This window comes from Rhinolophus sinicus, chromosome 9 (assembly GCF_057876585.1).
Source record: "Rhinolophus sinicus isolate RSI-liver-muscle chromosome 9, RSI-T2T, whole genome shotgun sequence".
NCBI lineage: Eukaryota > Metazoa > Chordata > Mammalia > Chiroptera > Rhinolophidae > Rhinolophus > Rhinolophus sinicus.
In genome coordinates, this window is record NC_142509.1 from 16,942,989 (window position 1) to 16,968,841 (window position 25,853).

The 25,853-nt window shown below is 42.5% G+C and overlaps 1 protein-coding gene across 4 annotated transcripts in view; it reads left to right on the plus strand.

Moving 5' to 3' along the window:
* Positions 1 to 22,421, plus strand: part of HIRA (histone cell cycle regulator) — a 90,496-nt gene extending 68,075 nt beyond the window's left edge. For 3 of the 4 annotated variants that reach the window (XM_074321621.2, XM_074321622.2, XM_088800876.1), the window contains 3 exons: positions 993 to 1,115; positions 1,604 to 1,767; positions 21,532 to 22,139. In XM_074321621.2, coding sequence (XP_074177722.1) covers positions 993 to 1,115; positions 1,604 to 1,767; positions 21,532 to 21,989 — 745 coding nt within the window. In that variant the 3' untranslated portion in view covers positions 21,990 to 22,139. Of the gene's footprint in view, positions 1 to 992; positions 1,116 to 1,603; positions 1,768 to 4,099; positions 4,189 to 21,531 lie in introns of all 4 variants that reach the window. The other variant, XM_074321623.2, reaches the window with a different exon arrangement.
* Positions 22,422 to 25,853: the final 3,432 nt, after the last annotated feature.

A 25,853-nucleotide genomic window follows, 5' to 3' on the forward strand; every position in this document is an offset into this window, starting at 1 on the left:
ATTAGGTGTCATCAGTGTAGGGGAGTCACAATAGCTTTGCCAGCACTTGTCAATTTTATAGCTTATGATGTGTCCAGTAGCACTTGCAGCTGCGTTTGTGAATTAGTAAGGTTGCACGGTCACCACGTATGATGGTCTGTTCCTTTCCCTGTCCGTTTCGGAATTTGGAGCCCTTTTCTGTATTTGTAAAATCTCTTTATACATCAGAGATCTTAACCCAGACATGTAAACTGCATACAATGTATACCAGCCACTCCAAAAAACTCTTCTTCTGCCTGTGTCTTTGGTCCTTCAGACCCAAGCTAGCCGCCTTCCAGCACTTCTGTTCAGAGTTGCCAGGCACAAGTTTATCCCACACTAAGATCTCTTTTTTGAGTTAAAAAACAAAACAATCCAAAAACTCCCCACCACCTGCTCTTCCAAATTACCAAATGTTGTGTATTATGTGTGATTACTATAAAAATGAAAACAAGCCAGCTATTTAAGAAGGGAAATGTTGACCCTTTGCATTTTGGACACACTTACAAAGGCACCTGGCTGTTTTAAAAGTATGTGAAGAATGTTTTCTTCATAAAGATGTGAAGGGTCTGGAGAGGACGAAGAGCTGACTGCCTGGCAGGTTGTGCCAGACACAAGAAGGCTGGAGCCCTGGCATTCCTCCCAGCTTCCAAGGGCTGGGCCATATGGACCCCTGGGCAGGTGGGCATTTCGAGGGCACTTCACAAATAGGCGACCCCGTCCCCAGGAACCAAGCCCGCAGGGCTGATGTGTGCACGGCAAGTGCCCTGTCAGTGACCTGCACTGGCATTAATGTTCCTTTGTTAGGAAACCTGTTCATGAGGTGCCTGTTGTGAGAATGCAGTGACACTCAGCCCTCACTGGGGTTCTGGCAACAGGTCACATGGTGCTTGCTCCGTGGCGGCCTTGCCGCCAGCCTCCTCTGGTGGACCGCCTGGTTTTCCTGAGCTCAGTTCCTGTCTTTGCCTCCCCAGGAACCTGGTTTCTGACAAGCAGGACTCCCTGGCCCAGTGTGCGGACTTCAGGAGCAGCCTGCCTCCCCAGGACGCCATGCTGTGCTCGGGACCCTTAGCCATAGTCCAGGGCCGTGCCTCCACGTAGGTGACCCGAGTGCTGGGAGAGGTAGTGGGGTCATGCAAATCCAGTCCCACCCAGGCCAGCCCTCTTAATTGCTGTCCCCTGTGCTCATCTGATGCTCAGCACAGGCAGGCTGTGGGTGCCAACAGTTGTAGGCCCACGTTGGGTAGTGTCTCAGGGTGCTGGGATGCAAGCCCCATTACTTCAGGGCCCAGATGGCAGTCTGAGATGCTATGGGTCATGGATTCCCACGTTGGGCAGTATTTTGGTTGGGATTCTGGGCCTTCGGCCTGTCACCTCGGGCCTAAATGGCAGGTGCAGGGTGGGGTACACCTGGGGTGCCAGAGCATGTAGGAGGTCCACAGCTGGGATGTGGGGATGGGTGGGCCAGCCTGGAGTCTCTCTGCACCCTGCTGGCTCCTTGCTGGTGCCCTGGGCGCATGGTGGGAGCCGCCTGCTCAGTGCAGTGCCTGCTGCTTCATGATGTGTACCCTGCCGGTCTCTGCAGTTCCGGGAGGCAGGCAGCCCGGCTCTTCTCCGTGCCTCATGTGGTGCAGCAGGAGACCACCCTGGCCTACCTGGAAAACCAGGTCGCAGCAGCACTCACCCTGCAGTCCAGCCATGAGTACCGCCATTGGCTCCTCCTCTACGCACGGTACCTCGTGAACGAAGGTGAGGTTCCTGGTGGCCCCTCCACCCCCTGGGTCCAGCTCAATCCCTGTCCCAACACAACCCTTCTGAAAGCCCGTGAATCAGGGCAGAGGTGCAGTGGCCTAGGGCTCTCTGCACGCCTTTTCCTCCTGGTCTCCCATGGTCATCCCAGAGGCCCTGGCCTCCAGTCCCCCATCTCCCAGCCTGAGCTGTGATCAGGGCAGCTCAGCAGGCGTCCAGTCCCATTACAGGCCCCAAGTATTCCCCGAGGGCCAGCAGGATTGGCAGTAGGAGGGGGTGGGTGCAGAGGACTCCTGGGAAGACATACAAATGCGATGCTCAGACCTCTGCCCTCCCTCACGCCCTGGGAGCCTCCGTGATGAGCAAGCTGGTCACCCCAACGCTTGCAGCGTGCAGTATGCCTGCATTCCTCTTCCTTTTCTGAGCCCCCTCCTGCCCTGGAAGGGCCAGCCTGCTGTCCAGCACCTCCTGTGTCCCTCCAGCCCACCTGTCCCTGCCAGGGCTCTCTCAGCACCTGTGGCCACTCCACAGTGTATACCCCTGTTGGTCAACAGAAAGCAAGGTGTGTTGCAAGAGGTGACCGTCCTGTTTTGGGGGTAATCTCCAAAGCCTCTCATCTCTCTGCTAGGCAAGCATGGAGTCTACCTTACCAGCCTTCCTCCCGCTTGAGCTTGGCCTTCATGGCTGTGACCTGGGGACTGGCCCTCCCAGAGTTTTCCCTGTGTCACTATCGTGTTTCCCCGAAAATAAGACCTAGCCGGACCATCAGCTCTAATGCGTCTTTTGGAGCAAAAATTAATGTAAGACCGGGTCTTATTTTACTATAAGACCATCAGCTCTAATGCGTCTTTTGGAGCAAAAATTAATGTAAGACTGGGACCCGGTGTTACATTAATTTTTGCTCCAAAAGACGCATTAGAGCTGATGGTCCGGCTACGGCTAATTTTCGGGGATACACAGTATGCAGGTGACAGAGCATCCTCCCCCATAGCCTTTCCTGGCCGTGCTTTGCTTTTGACATCACCCTCCTCATTTTGCTTATGATTTAGAGAAAAATAAATTAAGTATAGAGAAGATAAAAAGTCATGCCAAATCCCTACAAGTGTAACTCTCAGAACACATCATGTTGCCTGTGATGCAACTTCATATGTACACCTTGCAATATGTCATTGTGTGCATAAATCTACCGCGGATGACAACAAACATGGCTGACCCACTCAAAGCCCCTCGCCCCTCCCCAGCTGACTCCAGTAATGAGTTTGATGTTCACCCCTCCCACCCAGTCTGTGTGGTTGCCCAGCATGTGTGGTCTATTCTAATACTCAACTTCCCAAGCTCTCACCCCTTTTCTGGGATGGTCCAGTAACATCTGGGCCTCATACCCCACTCCCCTGAGAAAACCCTTCCTCTGGTTCCTGTCTGGTTTGCTTCATCCTTGGTGTTGAGCAGGACTCACCCTGATGGCTGCATAAAACCGCTGCCTCCTCTGGCAATCGATCCCCCATTTGTGGGATCACTTCTGCTGCTTGCTTCTCTTTTTCCATCTTCCACATGTCTGTTCCAGTATCCACGAGTCACCTCCTCTCTCCCTTGCTTTCTCAACCGTAAAAGGAAAACCTGAGTTTTAAAGGGAGACCCCACGCATTTCTGAAATTCCTCAGATTCCAGCTTCATCCTCTTATTCTCTACCCTCATCTTTGGGTGATTTCATATATTCCCTATGGCTTCAGCTGCCCCCAGTGCTGACAGACCCCCAAGACCTGCCTTCAGCATTTTTGGCACTCCACCTGGCTGTGCCCATAACCCTTGAGTTGACAGGCGCTAGCCTGCTTCTCCCATCTCTGCCCAGTCACCACCTACTCAGTCTAAACGCATATCCTTGCCATCTCTTACCTCCTGAAGGCTGCCTGCTGACCCTGCTGATCTCCTCTCACACTGGCTGCCAAAATGTCTTCTCTCAAACAAATCTGACTAGCCCTCTCCCCTCCTACAATTTCCCATTTTTTTTCCCATCACCTTAGGCAGTTCATCCCGGAGCTGGCCATGTCTTATTTTTCCCATGGGCCCAGCACACAGAGGGGCTTCTGCATACATTGTCAGGGGAGTGGGTGAATGAGTGAGAATCTGTCATTATGGGTCTCAGAGCCCCAAACTGAGAGAGATGCAAGAGGTATTTTGCCCATCGAAGGCAACAAAATAAGCATTTGTTCATTCTGTTTTGAGATACACAACAACTTAGCATATTCTTGATTTTTTATTTCTTTTTGTAATGTGTTCCTATTTCTGTTTTGTTTTGTTTTGTTTTTGTTCTTTTGTTTTTTTCTGTAATTAGGGTTTGAATACCGACTCCGAGAAATATGCAAGGACTTACTGGGTCCGGTTCACTACTCCACTGGAAGCCAGTGGGAGTCAACGGTAGTGGTAGGTGCTTCTTTCATTCTTGCTGCAAGAATTCTCTCTAGAAAAGTGAAGGTGGAGATTTAAAAAGGAAGCCAAAGTGCTTTAAAATTCTTCCCCATCAGACGTCTCCAGCACACTGCCTTGGATCCCAGCATCAGTGAGCTGGTGAGATGCCACACTGCACGATCTAGCAGGAGCTGGGCCCTTGACGTCAGGCCTAGGAAGCATCAGCCACGCACCTGTGCTGAGGAAAGCTGCCTGCCCGAGGTTGCGGGTTTGTTCAGTAGTGAAGATGAAAAATCCTTCCCTGTCCTTCTGGAGCTCACAGTCTGGTAGGGAGGCAGACATAAGCAAGTAAGCAATTTAGCCAACAAGATAGATTTAGACCAGACAGATGGATTATGCTAAGAAGGAAATAAGCAGAACAGTAGGACAAGGGTGCCAGGAAAGAGTTGCCAGGGAAGACCTCGGAAGAGGACTTTGCGGATGAAACCCAAGGTTAAGAATGAGCCAGTTCTGCACAGCCCTGGGGAGAATTTCCTAATAGAGGGGGTAACAGTTGCAAGGAGGGCTTGGTGCATGGAGGCCGCTGTGGCTGGGGCACAGTCGGCAGACAGGAGCGTGCTGGGAGAGGAGGCAAAAGAGGTGGGCAGGACGTAGACCATGGAAAGCTTGTGAGGAGCTGGATTTCTAGTCTAGGCAGTGGGAGCCGTTGAAGAAGTTAGCACAGAGGTGGTGTGAACCAACAGAGACCAGTCAGCGGAGGTGACATGACCTGACAGAGACCAGTCAGTGGAGGTGATGTGACCTGAGATAGAAGACCAGTCAGGAGAGGTGACATGACCTGACATAGAAAACTGGTCAGGGCTTGTTTTTCACAAGTCCCAGCAGTAGATGAAGGTGATTTGGATCCATGTGATGCCTATGAAGAGGGGAAAGGAGAGAGATTCAAGGTGTATTTTGGAGGTAGAACCAACAAGACTTGGTGTGTGGGTGGCTGGATGTGACGTAGGTAAGGACAAGAGAATAATGAACATGCAGTCACCTCCGGATACTGCTGGCTGGCACAGGTGGATGCTAGTGCATTGATTGAATTGGAAAAGGAGCAGAGTGATGAGGGATGGGAGACGTTGTGGGTCTAAGAGGTCGCTCCACTGCTTCATTCAGTCGCTGAGCAAATACCAATGGAGTGCCTTTGGCCAGGCGTGGTCTAGGCATAGGGCAAGCAGCAGTGACAGAGGCCAATGCGCCCGCCTTCATGGATCTTCATTCTTGTGGAGAGAGGCAGATTCGAAACAAATGAACAAGTCCATATAATGTGCTGTGTGGGAATGGATGTTAGGGGGAAAAAAATGGAGGGCAGGGAGATACGGAGTACTGGCAGGATGCTATTTTATATTGGGTAATCCAGGAAGACCTAATTGACTAACTGAGCCGAGACCAGGAAAGGTGAGGGATAAAGCGCCACAGATATTTGGGAGAACATCCAGGCAGAGGGAACGGCAGGTACAGAGGCCCTAAGGCATGAGTGGTGGGGGTGGGGGTGGGGGTGTCTTGCAGCATAAAAGGAACGGCTGAGCAGAGTGGCGAAGGGAGGGTGAAAGATTGGAGGGCCAGTTTCACAAGGCTCTTAACGTCTTGGTGTGTACGTGGCCTCTATTTTTTATTCCATTTTTATTTTGTTGCAATGGATCTAATTTGGTTGGCTTATAAAATCTTAGGTTCAAAATCAGTTCCCCTTAGAGCTTTGAATGTATTGTGCCGCAGAATTTTAGCATCCACTGTTGTTGCTAAAAACTCTGCCACAAATCTGATTTCCATTGCTTTGTAAGTTCTTCTGGGATCCTCTCTTGCTGTTTTGAAGTTGCACAAAGCTCCAAGTCTGTCTGTCATTCATTCTGTGGGTTTTCCTAGGTTCTCTTTGATTATATTCCCTCCCATTTTCCCATCATCATAGAGATGTGATGTCCTTTCTTTTTGGAATCTGCTGTATTATTTTTTATAGTTTTAAATTTTCAATTTAGTCTTTTAACTGTTTGAGCATAGTTCTAATATCAGGAGCCCGTGTGGATCTATTTCTAGTTCATAGAAATGTTTCTGCTTGTTCTCATTCATGTTGTCTTATCTCCTTATATTACCAGTTATTTTAAACTGTCTGCTGGACTTGGTATTTGAAAATTATTTGTAGAAATGGTTTGAGTCCTCAATGATGTTACCTTCTCAACAGAGCAATTTGATTGGCTGCTGCCAGTTCCGGGCCCCAGCCCTACAAGGGCCCCTAAACCTAGGTCAGGGATTAAGGACTCCGTGCTGCCTGGGGACTCAAAGCTGGGTACTAGTTGGTGCAGGGACTGGTTGACTACCAGTTTGCCCTTATTCTAAAGTGCATTTAGGGGTACCGCTACAAAGAAGGGGTGATTTACCAGGAACCCCGCTTTTCATGGCCCCTATGCCCCTGCTTTGGTTCCCCTAGGCCCTCGAGTCTGGTAGAAGCTCTGCTCAGCCTCTTCTTCATCTATAATGCTGCTAAGGCAAAGGTGTCCCTCTGGATTTCTCCCCTCCCCACACCCCAGCTCAATCCTTCATCACTAGCACATTAGCTCTGTGAGGTCTGTTTCTATTTGTCCGGCTTTGTCCCCATTCTCAATGGGAAGGGTTTTTCTGAATTACCTGCAAGAGTAGAGCTGTTTCCCTAGCACACCTCCCCTCTAGGGCAGCCTGGTGGGCCATCTGCTTGGGTAGGAGACAGGTAGGCATGTGCCCAACTAACCCCTCCCACGGGCCAGGTTGTAAGGCTTTACTCTGTGACCCAGCTGTCACTCTGGGAGCCTTAGCCTGAGATGTCAGCAAAAAAAGCTCTACCTAGCAGTTCTCTGTCTCAGTCTAAAGGTAAGTATTCTAGGCCAGTGTGGTGCAGGGGGAAAGGGGCACAGACAGGCCACCAATTCATGGGCATGTACTCTCCTTTCTCACTCACTCCTGTTGGTTTTTGCCATCTCTAAGCAGGACACTTCATTTGGCGATTTGCCCAGAAGAGTCTGTGGCTTCACTCCCATTGGTATCATCAGTTTGGTCCCACCTGCTTTCCACCTCCTGGGAACTGCCTGAAATAGCGAGTCTGCTCATGGTCCATGAGCAAATCCATGACAAAATTCCTACAAATTGGTTTGTAGGAATTCTTTGTATATTGGGGAAATTGCTTTGTGATAGGAGCTGCCAGTGCACCTTAGGGGACCCCAGAAATTCAGCTTTCCCTCAAGGATCATGGCTCAGTGTGCATAGAAGGAAGACAGGAAGCAGAGGGTTGAGGCACTAAGTGGCCATCTTTGAGAGAGTGGAGGACTGTTAATTCTTCTTTATGTAAATGTTTGATAAAATTCACCAGTGAAGCCATCTGGTCAGTCCTAGGCTTTTTTGTTAGGAGGTTTTTGATTACTGATTCAATCTCCTTGCTAGTTATAGGTCTGTTTGGATTTTCTGTTTTTTCATGATTCAGTGGAGGTAGGTTGTGTGTTTTTAGGAATTTGTCCATTTTATCTAGGTTATCCAATTTGTTAGTGTAAAATTGTTCATAGTATTCGCTTATTTAGAATCCTTTTTGTTTTTGTGGCAAGAATTAAAACGTCCCTATTTCATTTCTAATTGTTGTTATTTAGTCTTCTCGTTTTTTTTCTTAGTCCATCTAGCTAAAAGTTTGTCAACTTTGATGATCTTTTCAAAGAATTCATTTTTGGTTTAATTTTTCTCTTTTTTCTATTCTCCATTTATTTATTTTTTCTCTAATATATATGGTTTTCTTGCTTCTGCTTGCTTTGGGCTTAGTTTACTTTTATTTTTCTAGTTTGTTAAGATGGAAGTTTGTATTATTGATTTGAGATCTTTCTTCTTTGTAGATTCTTATAGCTATAAATTTCTCTCTAACCAGTGCTTTTGCCGCATCCCATTATTTTTGGTATGTTGTGTTTTTATTTTCATTTGTCTCAGGATATTTTCTCATTTCCCTTGTGATTTCTTCTTTGAATCATTGTTTTTTAACAATGTGTTGTTTAATTTCCACATATTTGTGGATTTTCCAGTTTTCCTCTGCTGTTGATTTCTAGTTTCATTCTGTTGTGATTGTAAAATATACTTTTATGATTTCAGTTTTTCAAAACTTAGTGAGACTTGTTTTATGTCTTAACATATGGTCTGTCCTGGAGAATGTTCCATGTGCACTTGAGTAATAATGTGAATTCTGCTGTTGTTGGGTGGTGTTTTCTATGAATATTCGTTAGGTCCAATGGATCTATACAGTTTTTCAGGTCCTCATTTTCCTTATTGACCTTTTGTCTGTCTGTTCTACCCACTATGGAAAATGGGATATTTTAGAGCTGTCTATTTCTCCTTTCAAGTCAGACAATGTTTGCTTCATATATTTAGAGGCTCTGATGTGTGGTGCATATATGAGATCTGAGATTTAAGTTCGTGAACTCATCCTAGAAAAAGTGCTACATACTTCATTGCTGAATATCACTACGGTCCCCTTTAAAGTACTCCCCTTGGGAAGCTATGCCCTGACATCAGAGCCTCGTCCACCCTTCAAAGCAGTTTTGGAACTCTTCTTCTGGAATGGCCATCAGAGCTGTCGTTGTATTACGCTTGATGTCTTGAATATCATCAAAATGTCTTCCTTTCAATATTTCCTTTATTTTCTGGTAAAGAAAGAAGTCACTGGGGGCCACATCAGGTAAGTAGGAAGGGTGTTCCAATACATTTATTTGTTTACTGGCTAAAAACTCCCTCACAGACAGTGTGTGTGAGCTGGTGCATTGTCGTGATGCAAGAGCCATGAATTGTTGCCGAAAAGGTCACGACGTCTAACTTTTTCACGCAGCCTTTTCAGCACTTCCAAATAGTAAACTTGGTTAACTTGGTACAAATTCATAATGAATAATCCCTCTGATTTCAAAAAAAGCTAGCAACATTGTTGCACAAGTTCATGAACTTAATTGTCAGACCTTGTATGTTTATAACTTTTACACCTTGGTTAATTGACCCTTTTATCATTTTACAGTGATCTACTTGGTCTCTTGTAACAGTTTTTGATGCAAAATCTATTTTTCTGTTATTAGTATAGACATTCCTTCTCTAGTTTGGTTACTATATACAAGTGCTATCTTTTTCTATACTTTTACTTTTAACCTATGCATGTCCTTAGATCTAAATTGAGTTCCTTGTAGGCAGCATATAGTTGGATTATGGTTTTTTAACCCATTTTTTTATCAGGGAGTTTAATCCACTTACGTTTAAAGTATCACTGACAAGTAAAGACTTAATATTACCATTTTGTTATTTGTTTTCTCCATGTTTTATACCTTTTCTGTCCTTCATTTTCACTGTTACTATATTACTTTATGTTTAGTTGATTTTTCTTTTTAATTAAAGTTTATTGGGGTGACAGTTGTTAGTAAAGTTACATAGATTTCAGGTGTACAATTCTGTAATACATTATCTATATCTCACATTGTGTGTTCACCACCCAGAGTCAGTTCTCTTTCCATCAACATATATTAGACCCCGTTTACCCTCTTCTAGAGCCCCCCTCCACCCTTCCCTCTGGTAACCCCTAAACTATTGTCTTTGTCTATGAGTTTTTGTTCCTTCTTTTGTTTGTCTTGTTCTTTTGTTGTTTTTGGTTTATATACCACATATCAGTGAAATCATATGTTTCTCTGCTTTATCTGTCTGACTTATTTCGCTTAGCATTATAATCTCAAGATCCATCCATGTTGTCACAAATGGCACTATTTCTTCTTTTCTTACCGCCAAATAGTATTCCATTGTGTATATATACCACAACTTCTTTATCCATTCATCTATCAAAGAACATTTTCGTTGTTTCCATGTCTTGGCCACCGTAAACAAAGCTGCAATGAACATATTCATCCATAATGAGCATGTCTTTATGGATAAATGTTTTCAGATTTTTTTTGGTAGATACCCAGGAGAGGGATTGCTGGGTCATATGGTAATTCTATTCTTAATTTTTTGAGGAACCTCCACACTGCCTTCCATAGTGGCTGCACCAATCTGCATTCCCACTAACAGTGTATAAGGATTCCTTTTTCTCCACAGCCTCTCCAACGCTTGTTACTGTTTGTCTTGTTGATGATAGCCATTCTAACAGGGGTGAGATGATATCTCACTGTGGTTTTTATTTGCATTTCTCTGATGATTAGTGATGTTGAGCATTTTTTCATATGTCTATTTGCCATTTATATGTCCTCTTTGGAGAAATGTCTCTTCAGGTCCTCTGCACATTTTTCAATTGGGTTGTTTGTTTTTTTGTTGTGGAGTTGCATGAGTTCCTTGTATATTTTGGATACTAGCCCCTTATCGGAGGCACTGTTTGCAAAAATCTTCTCCCATTCAGTTGGTTGCCTCTTTATATTGTTGATGATTTCTTTTGCTGTGCAGAGCTTTTAAGTTTGATATAGTCCCATTCATTTATTTTAGCTTTTACTGCCCTTGCCTTTAGAGTCAAATTCATAAAATGCTCTTTGAACCCAAGGCCCATAAATTTAGTACCTATGTTTTCTTCTATGCAGTTTGTAGTTTCAGGTCTCATGCTTTTAGGTCTTTCATCCATTTTTAATTAATTTTGGTACATGGCGACAGATAGCAGACCTGTTTCATTCTTCTGCACGTGGCTTTCCAGTTCTGCCAGCACCATTTATTGAAGAGGCCATCTTTTCTCCATTGTATGTTTTTTGCTTCTTTGTCAAAAATTATCTGTCCATATTTATGTGGGTTTATTTCTGCGTTCTCAATTCTATTCCATTGGTCTGTGTCTCTGTTTTTCTGCCAATACTATACTGTTTTGATTATTGTTGCACTGTAGTACAAGCTGAAGTCAGGGAGTGTGATACCTCCAGCATTGTTCTTTTTTCTTAGCATTACTTTGGCTATTCAGGGTCTTTTTTGGTTCCATACAAATCTGATGACTTTTTGTTCTATTTCTTTTAAAAATGCCAATGGGATTTTGATGGGGATTGCATTAAATCTGTATATTGCTTTGGGTAATCTAGCCATTTAACTCTATTGATTCTTCCAATCCATGAGCACGGAATATGTTTCCATTTCTTTGTGTCTTCTTCAGGTTTTTTTTTTAAATGTCTTACAGTTTTCAGCATATAGGTCTTTCACATCCTTGGTTAAATTTATTCCTAGGTATTTTATTCTTTTTGTTGCAATTGCAAAAGGAATTGTTGGGTTTTTTTAAATTTATTTTTCTGAGATTTCATTGTTAGTATATAGGAATGCAATGGACTTTTGTACATTGATTTTGTAGCTGGCAACTTCACTGTATTCATTTATTGTTTCTAATAACTTATTGGTGGAGTCTTTAGGCTTGAACCCCTGGATGAACCCCACTTAGTCGTGATGAATAATCTTTTTAATGCATTGTTGCATTCGATTTGCTAAAATTTTGTTTAGGATATTTGCATTTGTATTCATCAGAGATATTGGTCTGTAATTTTATTTTTTGTGTGTTGTCCTTACCAGGTTTTGATATCAGGGTAATGTTGGCCTCATAAAATGACTTAGGGAGTATTATCTCTTCTTCAAGTTTTGGAAGAGTTTGAGTAAGTCAGGTATTAGATCCTCTTTGAATGTTTGGTAGAATTCACTAGTGAATCCATCTGGTCCTGGACTTTTGCTTTTGGGAAGGTTTCGGATGACTGATTCAATTTCCTTACTGGTGATCGGTCTATTTAGATTTTCCAATTCTATGTGATTCAGCCTAGGAAGGCTATATGTTTCTAAGAACTTGTCCATTTCTTCTAAGTTATTGAATTTGGTGGCATATAGTCCTTCATAGTATTCTTGGACGAACCTTTGTATTTCTGTGGCATCCGTGATAACTTCCCCTCTTTCATTTCTGATTTTGTTTATTAGTGTCTTTTCTCTTTTTATCTTAGTGAGTCTAGCCAAGGATTTGTCAATTTTATAAATCTTTTCAAAGAACCAGCTCTTCGTCACATTAATCTTTTCTATTGTCTTTTTGTTCTCAATTTCATTTAGTTCTGCTCTGATTTTTGTTATTTTCTTTCTTCTGCTGACCTTCGGTTTCATTTGTTCTTCTTTGTCTAGTTCTTTAAGGTGTAACATGAGGTTATTTATCTGGGATTTTTCTTGTTTCTTGAGATAGGTCTGTAATGATATAAATTTCCCTCTTAAAACTGCTTTCGCTGCGTCCAAAAAATTTTGGTAGGATGTATTTTCATTCTCATTTGTATCTTTTGATCTCACCTCTTATTTTTTCTTTGACCTGGTTGTTCTATAAAAGTATGTTTTTTAATCCTCACATATTTGTGGCTTTTCCTGCTTTCTTTTTGCAGTTGATATCCAGTTTCAAAGCCTTGTGATCAGAGAATATGCTTGGTATGATTTCAATCTTCTTAAATTTGCTAAGGCTAATTTTATGTCCCAGTATATGGTCTATCCTTGAGAATGTTCCATGTACACTAGAAAAAAATGTATACTCTTATGTTCTAGGATGAAGTGCTCTATTAATGTCCATTGTGTCCATTTCATCTAATACGTCATTTAGAGCTGCTATTTCTTTATTTTCTATTTGGATGATCTATCCATAGCTGTCAATGATTTCTTTAGGTCCCCTACTATAATTGTGTTTTGGTCAATTTCTCCCTTTAGTTCTGTTATTAGTTGCTTGGTATATTTCGGTGCTCCCTGATGGGGGACATAAATATTGATGACTGTTATGGCTTCTTGTTCCCGTTATCATTATGAAATGTCCATCTTTTTCTCTTGTTACCTTTTTTATCCTGAAGTCTGTTTCATATGAGATCAGTATGGCTACACATGATTTTCTCTGGATACTATTTGCTTGGAGTGTTAATTTCCACCCTTTCACTTTGAGTCTATGTTTGTCCTTGTATCTGAGATGTGTCTCTTGGAGGCAGCATATGGTTCGGTTTAGGTTTTTTTTTTTTGTTTTGTTTTGTTTTAATTAATTAATTTATTTTTAATTAGTTTCAGGTGCACCTGCTACTACTCTGTGCCTTTTCATTGGTGAGTTCAGTCCTTTTACATTTAGGGTGATTATTGATATGTGAGGATTTCCTATCATTCTGTCTTTGGTTTTCTGGTAAGACTATGTTTCCATTGTTGTTGTTTTTTGCCTTTTTGTTGTGTGTTATTTCTGTGTGGTAGTATTCTATGATTTTTCCCTCTGTTTCTTCTTTTATTACATTATATATTTCAGTTCTGGATTTTTTTAGTGGTTACCATTAAGTTTATGTCAAAGAAAGTTTCATATTTAGAGTATTCCATTTTCTTCAACATGCCTACTTTCTCCATGTCCATATTCCGGTTCAGGTCTTTACTGTCCACCCTTTTATGTTTTGGTTGTCACAAATTATCCCCATTTATGCTGGTCGAATAGCCTCCTTCAGTATTTCTTGTAGTTCAGGTCATGTGTTAGAAAATCCCCTCAGCTTCTGTATGTCTGCAAAGGTCTTTATTCCTACTTCATATCTAAAGGATATCTTTGCTGGATATAGTATTCTTGGCTCATAATTTCTCTCTTCCAATAGTTTGAATATTTGGTTCCACTCCCTTCTAGCTTGTAGAGTTTCTGCTGAAAAATCTGCTGATAATCTAATGGGCTTTCCTTTGTGGGTTACCATCTTCTTTTCCCTGGCTGCCTTGAGGATTCTTTCTTTGTCATTAATTTTTGACATACTCAATACAATGTGTCTTGGAGAAGGCATGTTTGGGTTGAGGTAATTAGGTGTTCTATTTGCTTCTTAGATTCGAGGATCCAGTTCTTTCCACAAATTTGCAAAGTTCTCATCGACTATTTGTTTGTATATACTCTATTCCCTTTTCTCTCTCTTCTCCATCTGGTATACCCTTTATTCTTATATTGCTCTTTCTGATGGAGTCAGAAAGTTCTTGTAGAGTTCTTTCATTTCTTTTAAGTCTTAAGTCTCTTCTTCCATCCATGTCATTTCCAGATTTCTATCTTCGATGTCACTGATTCTTTCCTCCATCTTGTAAACTCTACTACCTAAGCTGGCTATTTTATTCTTCATTTCTTTTATTGAGTTCTTAGTCTCCAGAAATTCTATTTGGTTCTTTTTTTTAAATTTCAATCTCTTTGGTAAAATGTTCATGTTGTTCTTTGATTGTGTTTCTGAGTTCATTAAACTGCCTTTCTGTGTTTTCTTTCATCTCGTTGAGTTTTTTCAGAACTGCAATCTTGAATTATCTGTCATTTCAGTCACATATTTCCATATATTTAAGTTCATTTTCTGGAGACTTTTCACTTTCTTTCTGAGCTATCTTGTTGCCTTGGTTACTCATGGCAATTAATGATTTATTATTTCTCTTTCTAGACATCTACAGGAATGGGTTCTGCAACAGGTTGATAGAGGTCTTTCTTTTGTTTTCCAGTAGGTCTTGATAGACTTTTATTTTCTCTCTGACTGCAGCCTTTTATTCTCTCTCACACTGTAGTGTTATATTTTCTGTGCATTATTCCGGCTTATCACACAATGGGGGGATTCCCTGGAAGGTGGGCTTTTCCTCTGTTAACAATTCGCCTAGGTCATAGGGCGCTGTCTCCGTGGGGGGATGTGGAGAGCTTCTGAAGTTCCAAAGCTCTTCCTGCACCAGATTCAGAGCCCGTGTGTTTCAGCAGCTCTGTTTACTCCTGCAGAGATCCGCCCAGATAGGTGGAGACGGGCTGGGTGGGTTGAGAGGTGGCTCAGAGCAATGGCGACGACCACCTCCACAGCTGGTCCTGCTTCCACGGCTCCCTCCCCTTTTCTGGAACTAGTTGGACTGTGAGACCGTGTCTGTGGACCACATTTCTCAGAACTGCAAATATTCTGTTCTTTTGATCTGCAGCTGCTACTGTTGCACTTATAACACTGGGCAAGTGGGGGTGGGGCAAGCTCTGGGAGGGTAGGGGGTGCGGCTAGGCTCAGTGTCTAAGGCTTCTGTTCTTTGCTCAGCAGTGAGGGCTTAAACCACCGTTTTCAGCCTTATTCCCTCAGTCTTTGCTCCGAGGTCTCTGCTGTGGGCGTTGGGTTCAGCCGTGTTATATGTTGTCCCTTCAGCTCTGTGGGCCATAAATGGAGCCCTAGCAGTCTTCCCTCTCCTGCAGTTGCAGTAGTTCCGGAATGCTGCGATCTCGGAGCACTGAGCTAGGTCTGCGACCTGTGCTCGCAAGGTCCTGTCTCTGCACTTCTCCCTTCTCTCCTCCCTCTGCTCACACAATTTGCCCACCTTTAGGTGAATTCAGTAGTGCGCCTCCTAGTCTTGCCTGTCTGCTGTACAGGGAGTCCTTTGTGGAGTTATAGTTGTTCAATTTGTTGTAAATTCCAGGGGAGATTTCAAGAGGCTCACCTCATGCCGCCATTTTTATGATGTCCTTAGTTGATTATTTTTAGTGATATGTTTTGATTCTCTTCTCATTTCTTTTTGTGTATATCCTAGATATTTTCTTTTTGATAACCATGGAAATAACAAAAACATTAGTTTCAATTGCATACAAAAAACTTGCATGTCCTTTACAGCTCCACTCTGCCCATTTATGTTATTGAAGTCACAAATTATATCTTTATATATTGTGTAACCATTATCATAGATTTCTACTTTCTTATCTGTTTGTTTTTAAATCCTGTAAAAGATTTTAAAATGGAGTTACCAAACAAAATTACACAATATGGGTTTTCATTTTGTCCATATATTTATTTACATTTACCAGAGTATATTTTATTGTCTAGTATCCTTTCATTTCAACTTGAAGGACACGCCTTTGCAGTTCTTGTAGGGCAGGTCTAATGGTAATAAACTGTCAGTTTTTATTTATCTGGGAATGTCTTAATTTCTCCCTCATTTCTGAAGGACAGTTTTGCTAGATATAGTATTCTCAGATACCAGTTTTTATTTCAACGCTTTGAATATGTCATTCCACTGCCTTCTGACCTTCAATGTTTCTGCTGAGAAAACCATTTATTCTCTTATTGAGGATCCCTTTTACATGACTAGTCACTTTACTGCTTTGAAGATTCTTTTATTTTTCCCTCCCCTTCCTTCCGCCTCCCCGCCACCCCCACACTCCAGTTCAAGCCGTTGTTTCTCAGTCTAGTTGTATAGGACACAGCTCCCTGGCCCATGCCAGTATTATAAGCTTGCGCTCCCCCCAGCTGCGGCAGTCGGTCACCAGTCGTCAGTCGGCAGCTCATGGCAGCTTTCGCTGGCTGCCGGCAGCTCTCGCTGGCTGCCGGCTGCTCATGCTGGCTTCCAGCCACTCACACTGGCCACTGGCCACTCATGGCAGCACACTGCAGGCCACAGCAGCTTACGCCAACCTCTGGCTGCTCATAGCAGCCTAGCTCCGGGGAGAGCTGTTGTTCACAATCTTAGCTGTAGAGGGCGCAGCTCACTGGCCCAAGTGGGAATTGAACTGGTGACCTCTGCTTTAGGAGCACCGGGCTCCAACCACCTGAGCCATCGGGCCGGCCCTGAAGATTCTCTTTGTCTTTGACTTTCCACAGTTTGACTATAATGTGTCGCAGAACAGGTTCGTATGAGTCTATCCTACATGGAGTGTTCGTTGAGCTTCTTGGATATGTAGATCTATATCTTTCCTCACATGAGAAGTTTTCAGCCATTATTTATCCAAATAAACTCTTCCTCTTTCTCTCTCTTTTTGGACTAGCATAATGCATATTACTGGTCTGCTTGATGGTATCCTCTAAGTCCCTTTGGTTGTTTTTACTTCATTCTATTTGCAGTTTGCTTTTCACATTCAATAATTTCAAATAATCTCATTTAATTCACTGATTCTTACTTTTGTCTGTTTATTGAACCCCTCTAGTCGATTTTTCTTTTCAATTTTTGTGTTTTTAAACTCCAGAATTTCAGCTTGGTTCTTTATAATTTCTGTCTTTTTGTTGATAATCTCATTTCGTTTATATACTGCTTTCCTGATTTCACTTAGGTGTCTATCCATATTCTCTTTTAGCATATTTAAGGCAGTTATTTTAAAGTCTTAGTCACGTAAGTTCAAGGCCTGTGTTTCTTTAGGGTCAGTTTCTGGAGATTTAGTTTGTTCCTTTGAATGGGCCACTTTCCTGTTTCTTTGTATGCCTTATGACCTTTTATTGAATATTGGGCACCTGAGGGGAAAAAAGGAAAAACAGCTGTCTTTCCCAATCTTTGCAGACTGGCTCCACTACTCAGCCCATCATGAAAGCTAAAGCCTTTTCTGGGGATGGTCTTCTCCAGGCTTTTCCATGTGCTTTTTTCCGATTCCCCATATGCATTGCTGCTTTTAATGTTCTCATTTCCCTCAAAGTGTCATTCCTGCTTCTTTCCACAACCTTATATGTTCTCTTGTATTCTACCATAATCTATTGCCTCCAGGCACCCATGGGTCTGCAGTTCCCCTGCAGCTCTCACATATCACAGTGTGTACCACTGCCTTTTGCAGCTTCTGTCTTGAAAATTAGTCCATTTTCTCTTCTTGCCACTGTTCCAATCAGCACTCTTTGTTAATTTAGGTTTTCCTTAATGCCTTTCAGTAAAGTTTTAAAATTTTCAGTATGTAGGCCATGCACATCTTTTGTTAGATTTATTCTTAGAAATTTTACAATTGTGGCTATTCTGATATATTGTTTTATTTATGTTTTCTAATTATTCATAGCTGCTGTTTATAAATTTATTTAACTTTGATTATTTATTTGTCAACAGTTCTGTGATTTCTATGTGGAGTAAACAATCAAGTCATCTGATAATAATGATAATAATCATTTTATTTCCTATTTTCCAAGGCTCATGCCTTTTTGTTCATAATATTAAAGCCTATTAATATTATAAATTATATTTATGAGTTTTCTAATACTAAGTTCTCCTTGCTTTCCTGGATAAATTCAAGTTGGTCAAAGTTATCATTTTTTTTCTTATTCGCTATTAGAATTGATTGCTAATAATTTATAGAGGATTTGTACATCTGATTTCATGAGGTGAAATTAGCCTGGGATATTCCATTCTCACACTGTCCTTCTCTGGTTTTAGAATCAAGGTTTATGTGCCTCATAGAATGTGTTGGGAGTAGTTCCTCTGAATCTGCAGATTTTTGTTCTCTCAGTTTGTATAAGATTGGAAAAATCTGTTCCTTGGAAGTTTCTTAGACATCAGTTTAAAAATCTAGTATACCTGATGGTTTCTTTGTGGTAAGACTTAACTCCTATTTTGTATTTCTTTGAGGCAGTTTAGATAAATTTTATTTTTCAAGAATTAGTCTGTTTTCTCTAAATATTCAAATTTGTTGGCATAAAGTTGTTAATAGTACTCTATCTTTTTTTTTATCTCTTCTATGTCTAAAAGAGTTGTATCTTTTATTTCTAACATCTTTTGAGCTTTCTGTTTCTTGATTAATCTTGCTAGAGGTTTGTCTTTTTTAGTCTTTTCCCCAAAATGACTGTTTTCTTTATTCATCTATTCTATTAAATGATTGTTTTCAATTCTTTATCATCATCTTCCTTCTACTTTTTAAAAGTGTTTTTTTCTGATGTCTTTTTTTTCCCCCTTGTAACTTAGATTAGGCTTTGTGTCACTGGTTGTCAGTATTTCATGTTCTATAATATAAGCTGTCTTATGTTTGTAAGTGTCCCATTGTAAGTCCCACTTTTGATGCATCCTAGCAGTTTTGCAGTAATGTTTTATTTCCATTCATTTGTAAGTCATTTTTAATTTCAATTAACTAATATTAATTCAATTAATTAATTTGATCCATGAGTTTTATTCAATTGTGTTTTACTCAGAAAGTGTGCTCCAAATCAGGGGCAGGAGTAGGCCATGCCCCACCTCAGGGATTGGCAAACTTTTACTATAATGGACAAGAGACTAAACATTTCAGGTTTTGCAAACCCATATGATCTCTGTTGCAACTACCCAACTCTGCTGTTGTAGCATGTTATATAAACAAATAGGCAGGTGTGGCTGCATTTTGATAAAGTTAGTCACAAAAATAGTGGTAGGATAGATTTGACCCATGCCAACCCACAATCTACACGAAACCTGTTATTTTGTTGAGGTTTGTTTTTAGAGTAATTTTTCATGTTTCTCTGTGTGCTAAAGAAGAATGTATATTTTCTAGTTGTGGGTGCCTCATTCTGTATATGTCTATTAGGTCATGTTTGCTAAATGTTCAGTTTGAATTACCTGAAATCTGCAGATTTCTGCCTTTATGACCCATCACTAATTGAATGTGTATTAAAATCTCCCTGTGAGGTGGTTTTGTCCCTCTCACTTTACTTTCTCTTTCTCCAATGGTGTTTTTGTCTCAGAATCTACTTTATCTGATAATTGTAAATCACAAGCTTTCTTTTTTTTATTTACTAACATACCTTTTGCCATCTTTAACTTTCAACATTTCTGTATCCATGTTTGTGTTTCTTGCCAATATCATATGTCTGGCTTTTGTTTATGCTGACAAACTGTGTTTTCATTACAAGTTCAAACCATTTACATTTTTTGTTTCCTTGGTGTGTTGTTGTTTTTTTAAGACCAACATGAACTTCAGCCAAAGAGTTGATCAGATTGCTTTCCATACCTTTTAGCATCATCTCTATTTATTTCTTCTTACTTTGAATATTCCCTCCAGAACATTTTTAGCATGGATCTTACCTGTGGCAAACATTCTGAGGCCTTACAAGCCGAAGAATATATATACATATATTTTTTAATTTTATTGGGGAACAGTGTGTTTCTCCAGGGCCCATCAGCACCAAGTCCAGTCGCCGTTTTCAGTCTTTAGTTGCAGGGGACGCAGCCCACCATTCCATGCGGGAAGTGAACCAGCAACCTTGTTGTAGACAGCTCGCACGCTAACCAACTGAGCCATCCGGCCGCCCCTCCGAAAACTCAGCGGCAGCTCGTTGTCTTCAATCTAGTTGTGGAGGGCGCAGCTCACTGGCCCATGTGGGAATCAAACCGGCAACCCTATTGTTCAGAGCTTGTGCTCTAACCAGTTGAGCTATCCGCCCTCCCCCCCAAGAATAGTTTTTATTATACCCTCTTATATGAATAACTGTTTGGCTAAATAAAGAAAAAAATAGATTATGAAATTTTTTTCCAATATATTAAAAATACTACTTTATTGTTTTGGTATCTCTTCTGTAGGTGACATGACATGCTCGTATTCAGAATTTTTCTGTCTTTGATATCCACACATTCTGCATATTTCATGCTTAATGTTTCTAAATACCAGTTTTTCCATATCTTCATCAGCATTCAATGGAGGCTTTCAAGATAAGGCATTACTTTTTCTTTAATTATGTAAAATGTACCCCTATTATTTCTTCAAATATTTCCTTCTCTCCTGGGGGACTCGTTATGTAGATGTTGGGCCCATTTGCCACCCTCCATCTGCCTTTACTTTTCCTATGCAGTCTCTCCTCTTACAGTTTCCCCTTCTCTGTGCCTCCCTGCTCGAGCACGGGCTGCTCCTCCATCTGACCCCTTTGATTTGGTCTCCTGCTAATCCTGCTCCTTCAACCACTGTGTTGCTCGGATTTAATATTTACACTTTGTTATTTCCTATAATTCCTTGTCTTGTTACCACACTTATTTTAACATCTTGGGCCTTCTCTTCCATTGGTCAATGTTGTTGGTTGGTGGTTTTCCCTTTGCAGAAGCTGTGCTCCTCAGGGTTCTGTGCAGTGGAGACCCTGCCTAGCAATGCATGTTACAGAAGGGCCCAGGCAGACTTTGGTGCCAGGCACCCAGGTGTGGAGGAGGCGTGGGCAAGAGCCAAGGGCAGAGGCCCCAGGACGATAAAACCAAAGCCAGTCATTGCCCCCCAGGTTCCTCCTCGCCCCTGGGCTTGACCTCACGCCCTGGAGAGCATTCGCATGAGGGAGCAGCCGCTCCCAGGTAGCCATCCACCTGTCTTTCTGCCCGGATATCCTATTTTCAGCCTGCTCTGGAAAGCCAAGCTATTGTGGCCACTGATCTGTGCGGTTGAAGGCCTGTGGTGACTGTGCCAGCAGACTTAGGGGACACGGAGTAGCAGAACCTACCCTGGTTTTCTCTGCTGTATCCTTGTACCGTGTCCCTGCCCTGCGCCCTGCCGCTTCACCCCGTGTGCCCCAGCTCAGCCTTTCAGCTCTCCCAGGGCTTCCTAGCATGCAGAGAAAATGTTCTCATCCATCTGTGGTTTGTCCAAGGGGCACCTGGGGGTCAGATGGGCAGATGCACAGGGTCTGTGCCAGGCCAGGAAAGTCCCCCAGTCTAGACCTCCTCGCTGACGCTCGCACTCAGCTGTCACTCGTGTGTCCACAGGGTCTGCGGAAGCGGGAGCTGCTCAAGGAGTTGCTGCCGGTCATCGGGCAGAACCTCCGCTTCCAGCGCCTCTTCACCGAGTGTCAGGAACAGCTCGACATCCTGAGGGACAAGTAGCCTATTCTTATCTGCCCCACCTACAGCATGGGCAGGGCCACACTCACGCCGCTGAGGACACGAAGGGCCACCTCTCACCTCGTCGGGCTACAGGAGAACGAGGAGACACTGGCAGGAGGTGGGCTGTCCTGTACCAGCGCCAGCCCAGGCCCCTGGGTAGACATCCCCTGTGTCCTGGGCCTGTTGCTGCTCCCTTGGAAGGGGGCCGCTCTGCCCACAACTCGTCCCTCTCTCCAGGACCCCTGTGTGGAGCAGGGGCTGGGGGTCTACCCTGCTGCCCTGGGCTCAGTGAGGCACTCCCAGGCCTGCCGTCTCCAGCACGGTCCCAAGGTGGACACTAGCCCCTGCCACTGCAGGCGCCGTGCTGCTTCAGCTATGACGAATGAGCCATTTGTGAAAGAGAGGACCCTGAAATGTTAGTGTATTATGCAGTCAGTAGACTGAACCGAGACCTATGTAAAAGGAAAAGCTATTCCAACACACGGACTATTTTTGTACTAGAATTTGCTAACTTGTAATATGGAATTTTCCTTTTGGCCAATAATCAGGATATCCCTATAAGTCACTTGGACATTGGTTACTTGTAGGAAATTTAAACTCTAATTATGACAGCTACATTGAAAAATAATTGTACTGAAATTAACTTGTCTATCTTCATTTGGTTTTAATTTTTAAATGTTTGTAAAAAGAGACTTTTTTGGGGGATGGGGCAGAGGGTGGGCGATTTCTTTTGTAAGTGTAAAATAAATGAAAACGCATTGGATACCAAATCATCCTGGCTTCTCCTGCCTTTTTCCTTCTAACTTCCACCTTCCTCCCCACACTGGATCCCTCTCCTGAAATGGGCAATGAAGGAACATTGGAGACAGAAGGGATCTTTGTATCATCTAATCCCTCCTGGCCCCTCCATGCAGAAGTTCATTTCACAACGTGGAGGTCACTTCCCTGGTCGTGCAGCATCTCAGGCAGATCTGGGGCTGGCAGGCAGGCCACCTTGCATGTGTCTTCTCCCAAACCAGGCATTGAGGTCCTTGGTTCTGGCTGTGCTGTGCCTCAGGTCCCTGACCATGCTGGGCACCAAGGGCTGCAGCTGGCTTGCTGATGTCATGGAAGGAAATCAGTACAGATTCACGTTTTCTTAAGAATTATCTGGAAGCTGGGATTTTTCTTAGAAAGTGGTCCAGATGCTGACCCACAGGATGGAATAGATAGACTCACAGAATCTTCAAGCACGGTGAGGGCTGAGCACCTTCACCCCTGGGTCCTGGACCTCATCATCACCTCGCTGCCAGCTGTGTGTGGTCCTCAGTCAGAGGAAGGAGGCCTGGGCAACTCTGACCACTGACATCTCCTCTCTGGCTGCTTCCCTGCCTAGTGGCCATCCCACTGCCTGTCTCACTCAGGCGTCAGGTGGCTGGATGAGACCCAGGCACACATACATGCCTAACAAAGCCAGCACACAGACTGCGTGTGGGCATGGACACCTCCAAAGCCAGGCTGCAAGTGTGAGCTTTTCTTTAAGGACTGAGGAGCCAGAGATGCTCTGTGGGTCAAGCAGTGCCCCTAGCAACTCTGCAGTGAGGCATCGAGAACTTTGGAGCCATAGGATGTACACAGCTGCAGGACTGACATGCCTGTCTGGTGTCCAAACCAGCAAAAGTCCAGGCCTTGCTTTTCAGCTGTCAAATGGAGGTGAGGTTAAGAAAACCGGCATGGTTGTGAGAACTACCTGGGATCATGTAGGCAAAGTCCTGGCACTTAGCAAATGCTCCATTGAAGAAAACTTCGCAATCAGTGTTTTTACGCCACTATTTGGAAAGGAAAGGAAAACAAGCAGCAGAAAGTTGGAGACTTCTGCTTCCAGCCAAGATGAGTAATGCACCAAAATGACCCTCCTGTGTGAAACAACCAAAGGAACCAGTCAAAGTACATGAAACAATGATCTCAAGACATTGGATATCAGAAAACAAAGGACAGTGATCCCTGGGAGATGGAAAACAACCAAGATAAACCCTATGACTATCCTAGCTTACTACCTGGAGAGTTTCCAGGGTGCAGCAAAGGGAGGGGAAGCTGAGATAGACCCCAGCCGACTACTTCAGTTGAAGAAGTGAAGCTGAGAGCCCAAGGATACCAAGGCAGCTTGAGTTCACAGAATAGAATAGAATACCAGAGAGGAGAAAGTTCACAGAGAGAGAATCCTGGAGCTTGGTGGATGGAGCACCTTTGTGTATTCATCTGGGTACTGATCAGTGCTTGTACATGAAGAAATGGCCAAGACCAGGCAAAGAACCTTCTGAAAGGATTAGAGTGAAAATTGCCTGGTTATCTCCGGGCTGGAAACTATTCCTACCAACCAAACTAGGAAAACTCGTAACTCACAGGGTTGGGGTAGAGTACTCAGGAAGTCTTGCCTATTGGAGAATAATAGGCAAATAGTGCTCTAATTATTCTCCAATACTGTTCTCCAATAGTATTCTTCCAATAGTATTGGAGAATAATTAGAGCACTACTCCAGATCCATCTAACAAAAAAATAAAACCAAGACCTGAACGGACCAACTGTTTCCAAGTAATTATATTACAAAGCAAAGTTCAAGAAGATTTATAAGAATACAAAAGTATGCAACATCCAACAAGGTAAACAGGTAAAGTTCACAATGTCTGGCCTCCAAACAGATGACCAGACATACAAAGAAGCAGGAGCACATTCTAAAATGAGGAGAATAATCTGACTACTCCATTGAAACTGACGCAGAATTTACACAGTATTAGAATTAGCAGAAGACATTAAAACAGTTATTATAACACTATTTCTTATGTGCAAAAAGTTAACTGGGAACATAGAAGATCATAACAAGAAAGTCAGAGTCAAACTTGTAGAGATAAAAACTATAACATGGAGATGAAAAAAATGCATGGGACAGGATTAATGGCAGATTAGACACTGCAAAAGAAAAGATTAGTGAACTTGAAGGCATAGCAATAAAAATGCTCCAAAACAGAGAAAAAATCCAAAAGAGGAAAGAAGAGAAAATAGCACCTGTAAGCCATGGAAAAATGTAAAGTAGCTAACTATACAAGTAATTGAAGTCCACAAAGGAGGAGAGAAGGGGGTGACACAAAAACATGTTGGAAGAAATAATGAGCCAAAACACCCCACCCTTTCCCTCTGTGCTTGATGCCACTGTCCATTTTCCTCTCACCCCTACACTTACTGATTGCTGACCTCCCTACCCCTGTCCACTGATGCCCCACACCTTCCCACTATCTCTGCCCGCTGACCTTGTTTGCAAGCAGACTATTGCATGCCTATATCTTCCTGGGTTGGGACTCTGTCTGTGCCTCTCTCAAAGTTCCGACCTGAAAACCTTGGGCACCTACCAACTTCAGCCTCTGATTACATGTGAGGAGTCAGAGCCCTCTACAAATTAGGTTGGTGCAGTGGGAAGTTGTATATACACACAGTATGTACACTCGAAAAAGAGCAAAATCCATCCTCTCTTCCATTATCCCTGTCCTCTCACATACATGGCAAATATTTTCTCCAGATTGTTCTTCATCCTTAAATTTTATTTGTGTGTTTCTAATTTTTTTGAAGTTTAATTTTTGTTCTTTTGTTATTTATTTTAAGCTTAGGACACTTCGTCATAGGTACATGGATGGCAAATAAAATAAGTACATGAAGAGATGCTCAATGTCATTAGTTATTCAGAAAATGGAAATTAAAACCACAATGATATAACAACACATACTACCTATTAGAATAGCATATATATAATCAATGCTGAATTTTAATGAGGATGTGGAGCAGCTGAAACTCAGACATTGCTACCAGGAATGCAAAATAGTATAGTCACTGATTAACAGTTTGAAGTATTCCCTCCTTTTTATTTTTTTGAAGAATTGGTATTAAATTATTTTTCATGTTTGATAGAATTTAGCATTAAAGCCATCTGGGCCTGTACTTTTTTTGTGGGTAGATTTTTTTTATTACTAATTACTTTTTACTTGTTACAGGTCTATTTGGATTGTCTGTTTTTAGTTGAGTCAGTTACAACAGTTTGTCTTTCTAGAAATTTGTTCATTTCATCTAAGTTGTCTAATTTATTGGCATACAGTTATTCATACGATTCCTTTATAATCTTTTTTTCCTCTGTATGATTAGAGATGTCCTCTCTTTCATTTTGGGATTCTAGCAAAGTT